Below are 14,777 nucleotides of genomic sequence, written 5' to 3' on the forward strand. Positions count from 1 at the left end.
ACCGGATATCAACATGTTCTGTGGAGAAAAAAAGTGACAAGAATTCCCGATCAAATCAGGATCTGTTCGAGCTCATTAACAATAGAATGTTCATTGAAGATAGCAGAAAGGCCAGTCTCTTTGGCACATGACATGGAGTACAGAGAGTGGAGACACTGGTACCCAGCCTACAACAGCATGTCTCAATCTTTTTCAGGATTCCGAACCTGCATTCTTTTTAAACATTGCAGAATTTTTAAAAAACAAAATAAAAGATCAATTGAACAAAACACTCCTTTTGCAAACATATTGTATTCATCCAGTTGTGAAGCCAAGTGTAAATACCAGGTCAATTCCCCCAGTGCATCACTCATTGAGGTGATTTAATCAGTGTAGAGCAACAAACAAATACAGAGGAGTAATTATAAGCACTGCTATGTGGATACAGGAGAGGGTATCATAGTTCTGTAGAAATGCAAAGTTCAACATCATATACAGTCCAAGAAAGAGACATTTTCACATGTGCAAATTGTCCAGTCCATGGTGTTTTTCACCCTCCTCTGATTCCAACTGATAGCAATCAACATTGAAATAATGCTTTTTCAGCCATCACATTGGCCTCTCACTAGAGAGAAAAAAAACCTGACACTATTACACTACCACAGCTGAGACAATTGGATTGGTTTGTGCAAGGTACATAAGTGCCTGATACGGACACAACACATTTCTGAGTGTGGAAACAGGTGTGTCTGTGGACACTGGTTTTACCAGTGAGGCCCCAGGGGAGGCTGAGACTTGACAGTGAGTTCAGAGCTCTGACAGGGGAGAGGGACACTCCTTGTCTCATAGCCTCCACAGGTGCTTGGTTCCCACGATGCGAGGAAACGTCTCCCCAGAGCTCATAACTCCACATCGTCCGAGTCCGGTGCAGTACTGGTGGACTGGGCCTCTTCCTGTCCATCTCCCCATACAAATCTGTAGTTGTTTTCCAACTCCTGCTGTCTCTTTTGCTCCTTGTAAACCTCTTCTGTTCCCCCTGTCTGAGAGAAATACAGGGAAGAGCAAAAATAATAGCTCACACAATTACTCATATATTACTTAGACTTCTTCAAAAATGTTGAACTGCTTCCCTCTCCATCAATTGCTTATATTGGTTTTGAGAGCAGTCGTTGAACCAAATAGAGAAAATGTCCTTACAGATCTTTTTCAACACATTTCAAAACCTTTTTCTAGACAGAAGAGGAAACTCTGTAGTGTTTTTTTAAAAGGTTGATTTTTAAAAATTGTAATTACCAGTAGGTTGATGAGCAGCTCTCTGAAGGACTTGGTATCTTCTTCAGTCAACCACTGGTCCCCAGCCTCCTCAGCTGTCCTTCGTGTTATAATCTTCACCTCAATTTTACCTTAAAAAAAATCATTATCAACATTACAATACTAACAAGCGTTTCACATAGACCAAAGCGCGTGCGCACACATACACACAGAGCTTAAAATGTGCAACTCTGCACAAACACGAATGTCAGCCAGCAACCCTATTGAAAAGCTTCTGGCACAATACCACACAAAATGAGAATAGATCATAGAAACGAGACATGGAAAGCACACAAGAGACAGATGAAAATGGATGAGACAGTGTGACTGTTGCATCTACACCTCTTAAAAATATATTTCATGCTATATACAAATCATTCAAATCCAGGCAGAAAATATTTACACAAGAAGCAACCTAGTATCACAGTCAACTCCAGCCTAAAATCAGATAAGCCTATTTTGAAATGTTAATATGACAAGCACACCCAGAAGCTTCCTCAGATAATAATTCACACATTAACTTTGCCAAACACCAGAGATCTGAAGGGAATTTAAAAACCCATTTCAACAGATACGAGATCATGCAAAGCATAGCTCTGTTTTGCCAGTGACCCCCTTCTATTTTTGGAACCTGACCTAAATAGCCCAAATTAGATGAGAAGAGTGACATGATCATACGCTAAAGATATCAGGAGGAAAAGAGAGACGGGCCGTGTGTTTTTGGGCACTCCCCTTCCTACCTTCGGCCTTCAGTCCCGCCTTCTCTAGCTGTTCTTTAACCACGTCCTTAATGTGCTGCCACTGGGGGTCACCTTCGCCCATCTCCTGAACTTTGACCTCCCCATCGGAACTGCTGCCTGTCTTATACTTAGTAACTCTGATCTTAACAAGGTCGTCAGCCGCTTGGTCTGGGGTGACGAGACAAAAGAGGGACAAACAACAGAGGTCACCTCCCAACAAGTAAAAGTAGGGCAACAGGATGTAGGAGTTAAAGCCAGCAATGTGGGTGGGATCGCTCAAGAGTTTTCAATTCACTACCGGTATTCTATGATTCCCCTTCTCTATATATGAGACTGTAAGTATACTGATATAGCCTACTCCCATTTTACTCTCTCCTGAGCATTGAACAGCGAATCTCCAAAAAGGTACTGAACATGAGATGGAACAAGAAATTATGACAGACATCTACATAGAAATGAATATACACGGAATGTAGATGTATGATCTATGAACACAGAGCCAGGCCCAGAGGGTGGAGGTCCAGGCAGAGAGCCCAGTTACCTGGCTGTCGAGGGGCCAGGCTGGGACTGCCCCTGGCTGGGTCGTTGGCCCTCTGTCCTCCCTCTGTCTGGGGCTCTGCCTCTGTGTCCCTGGCCTCTTTGTCCTCCAGGCGGTCCAGCAGCTTGTCCAGAGTAGCCTCCAGGGTCTGGGTTGCCTGAGTGCGGTCAAACTCCCCCTTCAGACCCTCGGTCTCCAGTTCTTGCTGAGCCTAGAACAAAAAAGAGAAACCCCATGAAGCAACATTATCAATCAAAATATTAACATGTTGACAAAATAATGGTCATTTAGATGTCCATCTACCTCACATGTTTGGCCAATAATGTGGATGAGCACTCAATAACCTGTTCTATTACAGAGACCAATTTACAGCCTGTACACTTGTCTAGCATCTCTAGTGTCTGTTCGCACCTCGTCTATGATGTTGTCAAACTCCTTTTGCATTTCCCCTTTCATTTCCTCAATGTTGGCAGAAGGCACTGAGATGTCAGCTATCTCCTCCTCAAACTCCTGCAGCAAGAGATGCTCTTCTTCATCCCCCTCCTCATCCCTCTCCTTTTCCTTCTCGTTTTGGAGTTCCTCTCGTTCTTGTTTGGCTTCATTTTCTGCTTTCTGAGAACGAACTCAGAATTAACCATATTGAAATGAAATGCACAACAATGTCACTGCATTATGAATACATTGTTATGGGTAAAAGTAAACTGTGCCATGGCCTAAAGGCAGCACTAACCTTTCTGTTGCTCTCTTTGAGATGCTGCACAAATTTCATCAGGTCTGCAGGGTCAGTGATGATCTTGAAGTTAAATTGTTCATCTCCAAAAGCTATGAGGAGTAAAAAAAAACACCAGATGGATATTAACTAAAAGGAAAAATACTTGAAAGCATCAGAAGTGATATTGCAGTGAAAAAATAAATAAATTCCAGTTTAATATATTACCATCCTCTGTGACCTCATTGTCTGTGAGCTGATTATCATAGGCATCCTCTCCAGCCTGTGAAAACATAACACTGTTGGTGCCATCTTGTGGAAGACTAAGGCATACGTTCAAAGATATGACGATCACTGACTGTACCTGATGCTCTGAAGTGGTGTCAGTTGCTGTGGTACTCCCTGGCTTTGTCACTCCCTCCCAGAAATCAGAATCCTTGGGCTCTTCAGAGGTCAGAACTGCATCTGGTCCAAGAGGAATGAATAAAGAGGACAGATTATTTCTCAATATGATGCTTTCATTATAAAATCCTGCAAGCAAGCTGTCCAATAAATTAAGTACTTTGATTAAGCAAACGGGATTTGTACCTTTTGTGTCTGACCCCAGGACATCTGGGTCATCAGTTGGCGTTGCTGAGTCCTCGTCTGTCCCCTCGTCACCAGCCAACATCTCATCAAGAGTCTTCAGCTCCTCTGAGATCTGCTCCACTTTACGTTTCGTATCCGCTGAAAATGAAAGACAGAGCGAGAAGCAGAATTACATTATTCATTAGGGCTTGTGAAATCAGGAAAGTACCAATTAAAATATTTAGCCTGGCTCCACATCACAGTACATAGTGGTTCCTCCTTTAAAAAGTTGCATCATACTACAGCACACCTTGTGGGCTGCTGCAGAATTCTATTGCACGTTATGTGATTGTCAGCCATTTTTACCATTAATGCTAGTTAGACCACCAGAGGGCATCTTTGAGAAGCATTTGATAGTAATGCCAATACTGAAGACTAAAGAATTGTACAACTTTTTTGTAAGAACATAGTATATGGGATTGATTTTAAGAAATGTAGCTTAATTAATTGAATATTATGGCATTACTATTGGAAGAAAAACAAAACCCTCAGGGTTTCCGTTAATGCCATATTTTCCGTTCCATCCTGTATAACGTGATGGTCGGGAGAAGGCTACAGTACTAAGAGCATAAGAGGATTGGAGGATTCTAAATTAATATCTATGAGGCATTTTTTCATTCGGGCAAATCTGATCTGTGAGAATATCTAATGGGCTTTCATATTCAAAACTAATTAATAATAAATCGCTTTGTTTAAAAATTAACGATATTTTGGAGATTATTTTGTTTTCATTTAACCTAGTGAGCGAGAAAAGGCCATTCTTAAACATGGGGTGAGACATTCTCACTAATTTGTAAATAAAGTTTGTTATTTAGAATGGTTTATTTCTGTTTTTAGAGGGAGAGAAACCAAAAGCCTCCTCATGGGTCTCCCGGTGGTGGCTGGCATAGGTATCAAAGTAGCATCTGTAGTAATGCAGTTTTCACTGCGATGCAGTGTCTTAGACTGCTGCGCCACTCGGGAGGCCCCATGCACAAAGTTTAACGCTGATCAATTGCCATGCACAAAGTACCAAAATACAGAGGTGTTGGTAAAGGTATATTGTCCTGCTAATAGCTCATAATGGGCTATTATAATACTGTACATGGTGTCTAGGTCAGGATAACCAAAACATTTCTTTATTAAAGACTATCAGAAAGAATGTTGGTACTTATTTTGATCCAAAGCCATGAATGAGTGAGTCACTCAGCTTTATGTAGGTGCCGGGGATAAATGACTTAGAAATGACTGCCTAGAAGGTCAGCATCCCGGAGTCGCCTCTTCACTGTTGACGTTGAGACTGGTGTTTTGTGGCTACTATTTAATGAAGCTGCCAGTTGAGGACATGTGAGGACTCAGTTTCTATTTGGTTTATGTCGCCCATTAATTGTCAGTTAGAGACACAGTAGCGCCTTGGGACCCAAAAGGATAATCAGTGCTCCAACTCCCCATTGCGCTGGTCTAGAGCAATGAAGTAGTGATGCAGGGTACCGTATTACACCACAAATTACCTCTAAGTCCCACAGCATAATCGCAAAACATTTAGTTGAGCAACCACTGTAAAGGCCAAGCACCCTCCCAAATACCCTCAGCCCCTGTTGACTCACAGACTTGGGCCTTGACATAGTCCATGTACTGCTGGGTGCTGAGGGCTGGCTGGCACACAATGCCCTGGGGCTTGGCGGTGTAGGGAGGGCGCAGGAAGGGGTGCTGGCAGGTGCGGGTGGTGTGGACCGTCAGCACGTAGCGGCACGACTGGGGCTCATCCACACGGGCCACGTAGTCCCCCGAGCCCTCCTCACACACAAACTGGACGACACAGACCAGAGCAAATCAGGGGCCAGAAGTCATGGATTGTCAAGGAGCCACACCAGTCATATCTAATGTGTTTGGAGTTTTACAAGATTTATTAAATACAATACAAAACACAGGTTGTCCTTACTGATGTTTATTGCAATATTAAGACCATCGCATAGGCTCTCACCCTGACTTCAGTCTCCCTGGGGTTCCCGTTCAGGTCACACTTGGAGCCATTGACATAGCTCTGACTGTGGTAGCGCTTCAGTCTGTGTTGCTTGGAGGCCTGGGCACCAGGGAGGAAGAGATGATTATCAACGCATACACCATGGATATTCTACTGTATCATCAAATTGCATAGACCATTACATCAAATTTAAACACTTGCCCCCAATTTCCCCCTTTCCTGATAGACGTGTTAATATTGCACCATAAATTGTGCCTTCCTGTATTATACTTAACATGTTTATTATATTCTACTGAGCCATTTACTTTATGTTGGTAATCCAAACTTTTATTATTGTTGTTGAATTGTCCAGAAGGAACCTGCCAGTAAGAATTTTGTTGGACAGTGGATCCTGTACATACAACTTGAAACAGCAGGTGAGTCTCAGAGGGAGTCACTTCTGCTGTAGCAATCAAGTCAACAGCCTCACACGCGGTTCTTTCCCTCATCATATCATCAACCTGAACAAGGTACATGCTGAGTTCCAAAACCAACAAGCAGCCCGTACCTGCCAAGCACTCATTCTAACCCTAATGAAACTATAGTAAAATGGGTGAAAAACAAAGAAGGATACCTCGGATGGGGCCACAGTGTCTCCTGACCCCTCCTGTCTCAGACTCCAGTATTTATGCTGCAGTAGTTTGTGTCAGGGGGCTAGGGTCAGTTTGTTATATCTGGAGTACTTCTCCTGTCCTATTCTGTGTCCTGTGTGAATCTAAGTGTGCGTTCTCTAATTCTCTCCTTCTCTCTTTCTTTCTCTCGGAGGACCTGAGCCCTAGGACCATGCCCCAGGACTACCTGACATGATGACTCCTTGCTGTCCCCAGTCCACCTGGCCGTGCTGCTGCTCCAGTTTCAACTGTTCTGCCTTATTATTATTATTCGACCATGCTGGTCATTTATGAACATTTGAACATCTTGGCCATGTTCTGTTATAATCTCCACCCGGCACAGCCAGAAGAGGACTGGCCATCCCACATAGCCTGGTTCCTCTCTAGGTTTTGGCCTTTCTAGGGAGTTTTTCCTAGCCACAGTGCTTCTACACCTGCATTGCTTGCTGTTTGGGGTTTTAGGCTGGGTTTCAGTACAGCACTTTGAGATATCAGCTGATGTACGAAGGGCTATATAAATAAATTAGATTTGTTTTGATCAGGCCTACCACTGTTGTGTCGTCAGCAAACTTGATGATGGTGTTGGAGTTGTGTTTGGCCTTGCAGTTGCGGGTGAAAAGAGTACATGAGGGGACTAAGCACACACCCTTGAGGCGCCCCAGTTTTGAGGATCTGCATAGCAGACGTGTTGTTGCCTACCCTTCCCACCTGGGGGCGGCCCTTCAGGAAGTCCAGGATCCAATTGGAGAGGGAGGTGTTAAGTCCCAGGGTCCTTAGCTTAGTGGGCACTATGGTGTTGAACACTCAACTGTAGTCAATGAACAGCATTCTCACATAGGTGTTCCCTTTTGTCCAGGTGGGAAAGGGCAGTGTGGAGTGCGATTGAGATTGCATCGTCTGTGGATCTGTTGGAGCGGTATGCGAATTGGAGTGGGTCTAGGGTATCCAGGATGGATGCTGTTGTGAGCCATGACCAGCTTTTCAAAGCACTCCATGCCTACCGACGTGAGTGCTACGGGGCGGTAATCATTTTGGCTGGTTACCTTCACTTCCTTGGGCACAGGAACTATGGTGGTCTGCTTGAAACATGTACATATTACAGACTCAGTCAGGAAGAGGTTGAAAATGTCAGTTTAGACACTTTCCAGTTGGTCCGCGCATGCTTTGAGTACACGTCCTGGTAATCCTGTTCCCGCTGCATTGTGAATGTTGACCTGTTTAAAAGTCTCACATCGGCGACCAAGAGCGTTATCACACAGTTGTCCAGAACAGCTGGTGCTCTCGTGCATGCTTCAGTGTTGCTTGCCTCGAAGCAAGCATAAAAGGCATTTAGCTCGTCTGGTCGGCTTGCGACACTGGGCAGCTCACGTCTGGGTTTCCCTTTGTAGTCCGTAATAGTTTTCAAGCCCTGCCACATCCGACAAGCTTCAGAACCGATGTAGTAGGATTCAATCTTAATCCTGTATTGATACTTTGCTTCTTTAATGGTTCATCTGAGGGCATAGTGGGATTTCTTATAAGGGTCCAGATTAGTGTAACGATCCTTGAAAGCGGCAGCTCTAGCCTTTAGCTCAATGCGGATGTTGCCTGTAATCCATGGCTTCTGGTTGGGATATCTACGTACAGTCACTGTGGGGACAACGTTGTTGATGCACTTATTGATGAAGCCGATGACTGATGTGGTACACTCCTCAATGCCATTTGATGAATCACGAAACATATTCCAGTCTGTGCTAGGAAAACAGTCCGTGTCATCTGACCACTTCCGTTTTGAGCAAGTCACTAGTACTTCCTTCTTTAGTTTTTGCTTGTAAGCAGGAATCGGGAGCATAGAATTATGGTCAGATTTGCCAAATGGAGGGCGGCGGAAGAGCTTTATATGCATCACTGTGTGTGGAGTAAAGGTGGTCTAGAGTTCTCTTTCCCTCTGGTTGCACATGTGAAATGTTGGTAGAAATGAGGTAAAACTGATGTAAATTTGCCTGCATTAAAGTCCCCAGCCACTATGGGGCGCCACTTCTGGATGAGCATTTTTCTTGTTTGCTTATGGCCTTATACAGCTGCTTGAGTGCGGTCTTAGTGTCAGCATCGTGGTGGTAATTAGAAAGCTAAGAATAATATAGATGAGAACTCTCTAGGTAGATAGTGTGGTCTACAGCTTATCATAAGGTACTCTACCTCAGGCGAGCAATACCTAGAGACTTCTCTAATATTAGACATCGCGCACCAGCTGTTATTGACAAATAGACACACACACCCGCCCCTCGTCTTACCAGACGTAGCTTCTCTGTCCTGCTGGTGCATGGAAAATAACGACAGCTCTATATTATCCGTGTCGTTATTCAGCCACGACTCGGTGAAACATAAGATATTACAGATAATGTCCCATTGGTTGTATAATCGTGATCGTAGGTCATCTATTTTATTTTCCAATGATTGCACGTTGGCCAATAGAACAGATGGCAATGGGAGTTTACTCACTGGCCTACGAATTATGAGAAGGAAGCCCGGCCTCCACCCTCTTTTTCACGCAAATGACAGGGATTTGAGCCCATTCCCGAGAAAGCAGTATATCCTTCGCGTCGGACTCGTTAAAGAAAAAAATATTCTTCCAGTTCGAGGTGAGTAATCCCTGTTCTGATGTCGAGAAGTTATTTTCGGTCATAAGAGACAGTAGCAGCTACATTATGTACAAAATCATTTAAAAAAGTGAAATGCAAATTTTTTTTTTTAAATAGCAAAGTTGGTTAGGAGTTAGGAGTTGGTAAAACGTCAGTCATCCCCTCCAGCGCCACGAAGTAACACCACAAAGTATGACAAAATGCTTTAAGGGTAGAGAGGAGAGGGGCTGCATGCAACAGAGGATTAAACCAGTTACCTTGGCTGTTTCATTGTTCCAGTCAAACTCTGAATCATAGTACCCCAGGAAGAGAACATCCCCTTTGATGTCTGTGTCTGTGGAGAGATAAAAACAGACTATCATTAGAGGCAAGGCCTAAATCTAAATAGACAAAGCACCATCAGGTAAACCATGTGATGCAGTAGCCCTTGACAGACAGGTCAACACTAGACAGGTCAACACCAGAGAAGTAAATAATGACGTGTAACAAGGGGATCCAAAATAAACATGGTGAAAGTGTAAAGAGTGAGTACAAACAACATGATCCAGCTGTTGCTACTTGTGTTAACTTTTGGCAAACACTGTGGTTGAAAATAAGTCTTACCCTCAAGGTGGTACTGTCTAATGTGTTGTCCATAGCAGAACTCATATGTCCACCAGTCTTTTGTCTGCAGTTATAGAGAATGACAACGTTTCAGTTGCTATGGCATTTCATATTCATGTTGACAGTGACCTTACAATACTAGAAGAATAGCAAATAGCCTAGGCTGACTTATATGAAGAAGTTGATTTCTTATGTGCATATGGAGTCTGTCCAACTCAAGGTCCGGTAGATTACAAGTTCAATAATCCAAGTGACTTCTTCATCCATATACAGTAAGAGAGGTAGCTTATTGTAGAGACAATTTGGTTATTTGGAAATGCAAACTGAGAAAATCAGATAAGCACGATAGGTATTTAACTGTCAATACAAGTTGCACAACTCATTGCAAGCATCCAACCTGGGCCAACTAAACGCATTCTCTTCCATTTAATTAAAAGCGTCACTTTATAACTGTCTGCAATAGTTCTGGTGTAAAGTGGCCAGGGGAGAAAACTGTTTAGACATTGATGCAATATGAAGCACTGTTGTCTCTAGGCAGTGGTATAGTATTCCTCCCCTTAGTCTTCTTGTGTTTGTGCGTGTGTGTCTGACCTTCACTAGGCAGGGGGCAGTGTGCATGGGCTTGAGCAGGTCTGGGATGCCTGGTCCGGTGTAGCCTTGGGAGTCAGGCTCAGAGGCTCGGTCCTGGTGAAACCTCACTGCCTGGGCTGGAAGGCGACATTCATACATCTGCTTGTATTTGCTGGACACCAGCATGACTTCTTCTGTCTTAGCCTGCATTGTAGAAAACATGACATAACGCTAGATAAAACAGACTCTATTTACATAGCTAGTTAACGAGATAGCTAGCTAGGCAAGTATGCTATCTGACAGCTGCTGTCAACTTGAAACTGCGTTTTCTAAACGATAGCTACATATTAGTAGGTAGCAACAGTTAGCACAATGTATCGGTCTGTGCATAACGGTAACGTCCGCATTGTTGACTGGTGCGCTAGCTAGCAGCACTATAACGTTACTTCATCTAATTAGATAGCTAGTGCATTATAATTTCATTCAAATATCACGACTAACGTTAGCAAGCCATTAGCCATCTGACTCCACTAGCGATCTACAGTGACGTTAGATAGCTAACTGGGAAGAATCGCTGAGACCATGCATGCTAGCTAACGTAAACTATAAATTCTTAATTTCACGTCTCACCTGCCCCATAATGACAGGATCGGGAAGAATCTGGATCCCATATTTCACTTCGTTTAATTCCTCTAGATTCAAGAAAGCCAAGACGGATAGCTGACATGTCAAAAAGAAAACGTACAATCCCCTCAACCACCTAACCACGGAAGCAGCCATGATAGCTCGTTTCTGCTTCTCTTTCTTCTATGGTATAAAAGCTAGCTAGCTACATCTGTCAAGTCTTGTTGCTGTTTATTTGTGCTATGGAACGTCATGGATTGGACAACAGGGACATCAAATACCACATAATACGGTATTATACATGTCAATCAAAGCCACTACGTTGTCCTATTGGATAATTGTCAAACATATCCAGAATCCCTCGTTTTGGACACGACTGTTTCATCGATTGGTCGAATAAGTATGTATAGGCGTGGCTCATACATCATTGGGTGAGTTCGTTTTGCATGGCCCGGTTCCCCGGGTGAGTTGAGATTTCATTTAACCCTTGTTAACCCTTGTGTAGTGTTTGGGTCTGTGGGACCAATTTTCAATGTTTACTCAAATAAAAACTATACAATTAATATTTTTTTCAAATCAAAATCAAATCAAATCAAATTTATTTATATAGCCCTTCGTACATCAGCTGATATCTCAAAGTGCTGTACAGAAACCCAGCCTAAAACCCCAAACAGCAAGCAATGCAGGTGTAGAAGCACGGTGGCTAGGAAAAACTCCCTAGAAAGGCCAAAACCTAGGAAGAAACCTAGAGAGGAACCAGGCTATGTGGGGTGGCCAGTCCTCTTCTGGCTGTGCCGGGTGGAGATTATAACATTTATAACATTTATATTATACATTTTCAACCTGAGACTCATTGGCCTTGACTCATTTTCTGTGAAGAACATGTAAAATAACACATTTTCATTGAGTGCACACTGTGTACACCCCTACACATTTATAAAGCACATATTTGGTGTTCAGGTCCACTGGACCCGAGGGTAATAAAAGTGTGGAAAAGTGTATGTGTAGGTCAAAACAAGTAAAAATGAAACAAAAAGGTTTGCTGTGTGCCTTCACTGTGTCACCCTCCTCCCTGGGCCTGCTGTTTCAACATAACACCAAGAACCTGTCTGTCTGTCTCCCTGCCTATCTGCATGTCTTCAGCTTTTCTCGCACTCTTTACCCTTTGTAGTGTGTGAAACTACACAATGTATTGCGGGAACCTGCACAATGTTATTACAATACATTATTTCGATACATTATTTTGATACATTGTAAAAAATATACCCCAGCCAGGTGCAAATTTGGGGAGGGACACATAATAATAATAGCTTAAATTTCAGAATATGAGGATCATGTCTCTGTCAATTTGGAGTCTGACTGAGTTGGAAGAAGAGGATGAGATTGACCCTCAGCCATTCCCATGACCAGCCCGTCAGCAATCAGCTCATCAGCAGCCGGCAGGAGGAGAAATATGGATGTCACAAAAGTGTGAACTTGAATGGTCTTCTTGTCCAAGGAATGAGCACCATCAGAAAATCATTTTGGACTGCACTAATTTGGAAGGAAGGTGTGTTTTTGGAGAGACATGGAAGGAGATGGACCAAACTCATTCACATGCATACTTTGGGGTTCTTATCCTTGCTGGTATTTTTAGATCCAATCGGGAATCCACAGAATCCCTGTGGGATGCAGAAACTGCCAGATAACTTTTCTGTGCAACAATGTCTCTGGGAAAACTTCCACATTATTTCCAGGATTATCCGCTTCGATAACCGAGACACCAGACCAGCTCGGGGGCAGAGAGACAAGCTAGCTGCAATCAGGTCAGTGTGGGACAAGTTGGTGGACTGCCTTCCCCTGTTTCACAACCCTGGGCCCAAAGTTATTGTTGATAAGCAGCTTATGCCATTTAGGGGCTGCTGCCCCTTTAGGCAGTACATACCGTCTAAACCCGCAAAATATGGAATCAAGTTCTGGGCTGCCTGTGATGCTGCTTTATCATATGTGTGGAACTTGCAAATGTATACGGAGAAGCCAGATTGAGGAGCCCCTGAGAAGAACCAAGGGATGCGGGTTGTCCTGGACGTGACACAGGGTCTCTGTGGCCACAACATCACATGCGATAACTTTTTCACTTCGCACAAGCTGGGACAGGAGCTCCTCAAGAGGAACCTGACGATGGTAGGAACAGTACAAAAAAAACAAGCCAGAGCTCCCTCCTCAGCTGTTGAATACATGGAACAGGCCTATCAATTCCTCTAAGTTTGTGTTCACAGCTGACACGTCCCTAGTGTCCAATGTGCCAAAGAAAGGCAAAAATGAAGCTGCATAGGGATGGGAGAATCTATGGCCAGGAACCTCAAAAAACAGAGATCATAGTGGATTGCAATGCCACAAAAGGAGGTGTGGACAATTTAGACAAGCTGGGGTCTGGCTACAGCTGCAAAATAAGAACCCTATGCTGGTTCCCCATCCACACAACCCACATAACCAACAACTCCAATACAGGAAGTAAGTGTGAGTGAGGTTGTTGCATGTGTGTGTGTCTGACTCTCCTACCTTTGTCACGTTCTGACCTGAACATGTGTGTGTGTCTGACGTTCTTTTGTTATGTCTTAGTTTTAGGTTGGTCAGGGCGAGAGTTGGGGAGGGTTGTCTTTGTTCGTTTTTCTATGTTGTGTTTTGCATTTGGCCTGGTATGGTTCTCAATCAGAGAAAGGTGTCGTTAGTTGTCTCTGATGGAGAATCATACTTAGGTAGCCTTTTCCCACTTGTGTTTCGTGGGTGATTGTTTTCTGTCTTTGTGTACGTCACCAGACAGGACTGTTTCATTTCGTGTCATTCTCTTTGTTATTTTTGTTTTAGTGTGTTTAATAAATTCATCATGAACACGTACGACGCTGCGCATTGGTCCTCCAATCCTTGCTACTCCTCCTCAGAAGGAAGACGAGCGTTACAGAATCACCCACCAACCAAGGACCAAGCAGCGTGGTAATGGACAGCGGCAGACATCTCAAGACTCCTGGACATGGGAGGAGATTTTGAACGGAGAAGGACCCTGGGCACAGACTGGGGAATATCGCCGCCCCAAGGCAGAGCTGGAGGCAGCGAAAGCTGAGCGGCGGTGGTATATATATTTTGACTTGTTAATGAACACTTATTTAGTTACTACATCATTCCATATGTGTTATTTCATAGTTTTGATGTCTTCACTATTATTCTACAATGTATAACATTGTTTTAAAAAATAAAGAAAAACCCTTGAATGAGTAGGTGTGTGCAAAAGTTTGATTGGTACTGTATGTGAGTGATTGAGGTGTTTGTAAAATTCCTTTCTAGATTGCAGCCGGTAGCAACAAGAAGAAGCGTTGCGATGTGTGTGAACCCAAGAACAGGAAGACACAGTACATATGCATCAAGTGCAAGAAATACATTTGCAACACACACACAGTAAAACTCTGTCCCTCATGTGGTGTGTAGAACGGCCTTAATTTGTGTTCAACAGGGCTCATTTATCATTTCCATTAAATACTGTATGTAAAATTTGTCCTTCCAATTTGTTCAGTTCAAAGCAATAAACATCAGTAGCGATGAAAACCTTGTTTTATTTATATTTGTTCAAGATAAATATGATTTATTCCACCCATGTCTTGATTATAATATATTTTTGTTTACAAAAATCCCTTTTGCAAAAAAACACTCTAGTGCTTTTATTGTTAAATTTGATCTAGCAGAGGTAAATGGAAAATGTTAACCATGTATGCTGTCTATATTGCTTGTAATTGAAGTCAACATCTAAGTATTAAGTATTTTTTACATGCATTGTTATGGCCGTATTGTTTTATAAACCCAATAATATT

The 14,777-nt window shown here is 43.1% G+C and overlaps 1 protein-coding gene across 2 annotated transcripts; it reads right to left on the reverse strand.

The window, feature by feature from the left end:
• Positions 1-272: 272 nt before the first annotated feature.
• Positions 273-11,163, reverse strand: os9 (OS9 endoplasmic reticulum lectin). Of its 2 annotated transcripts, XM_024427311.2 has the most exons (15): positions 10,942-11,162; positions 10,333-10,515; positions 9,742-9,805; positions 9,396-9,472; positions 5,868-5,966; positions 5,491-5,692; positions 3,866-4,003; positions 3,642-3,742; positions 3,506-3,560; positions 3,299-3,390; positions 2,980-3,180; positions 2,572-2,779; positions 2,031-2,198; positions 1,273-1,382; positions 273-1,019 (listed from the first exon to the last, which is right to left on the reverse strand). In XM_024427311.2, exons 1-15 carry the CDS (start codon positions 11,089-11,091, stop codon positions 879-881), a joined length of 1,989 nt encoding a protein of 662 aa, XP_024283079.1. In that variant the 5' UTR covers positions 11,092-11,162; the 3' UTR covers positions 273-878. The 2 variants fall into 2 exon arrangements, with proteins under 2 accessions (XP_024283079.1, XP_024283081.1); XM_024427313.2 differs by lacking the exon at positions 2,031-2,198 and having other exon boundaries at positions 10,942-11,163.
• Positions 11,164-14,777: the final 3,614 nt, after the last annotated feature.

This window comes from Oncorhynchus tshawytscha, linkage group LG07 (assembly GCF_018296145.1).
Source record: "Oncorhynchus tshawytscha isolate Ot180627B linkage group LG07, Otsh_v2.0, whole genome shotgun sequence".
Classification (NCBI taxonomy): Eukaryota; Metazoa; Chordata; class Actinopteri; order Salmoniformes; family Salmonidae; genus Oncorhynchus; species Oncorhynchus tshawytscha.

What these genes read in the sequence shown, in the direction of transcription:
- os9 (XM_024427311.2), bottom strand. Translation starts at nt 11,091, where the DNA reads ATGGCTGCTTCCGTGGTTAGGTGGTTGAGGGGATTGTACGTTTTCTTT. An exon ending in ATCCTGTCATTATGGGGCAG is followed by an intron (nt 10,516 to 10,941) that starts GTGAGACGTGAA and finishes TCTACAATGCAG; the next exon opens with GCTAAGACAGAAGAAGTCAT. An exon ending in CTGCCCCCTGCCTAGTGAAG is followed by an intron (nt 9,806 to 10,332) that starts GTCAGACACACA and finishes CTATAACTGCAG; the next exon opens with ACAAAAGACTGGTGGACATA.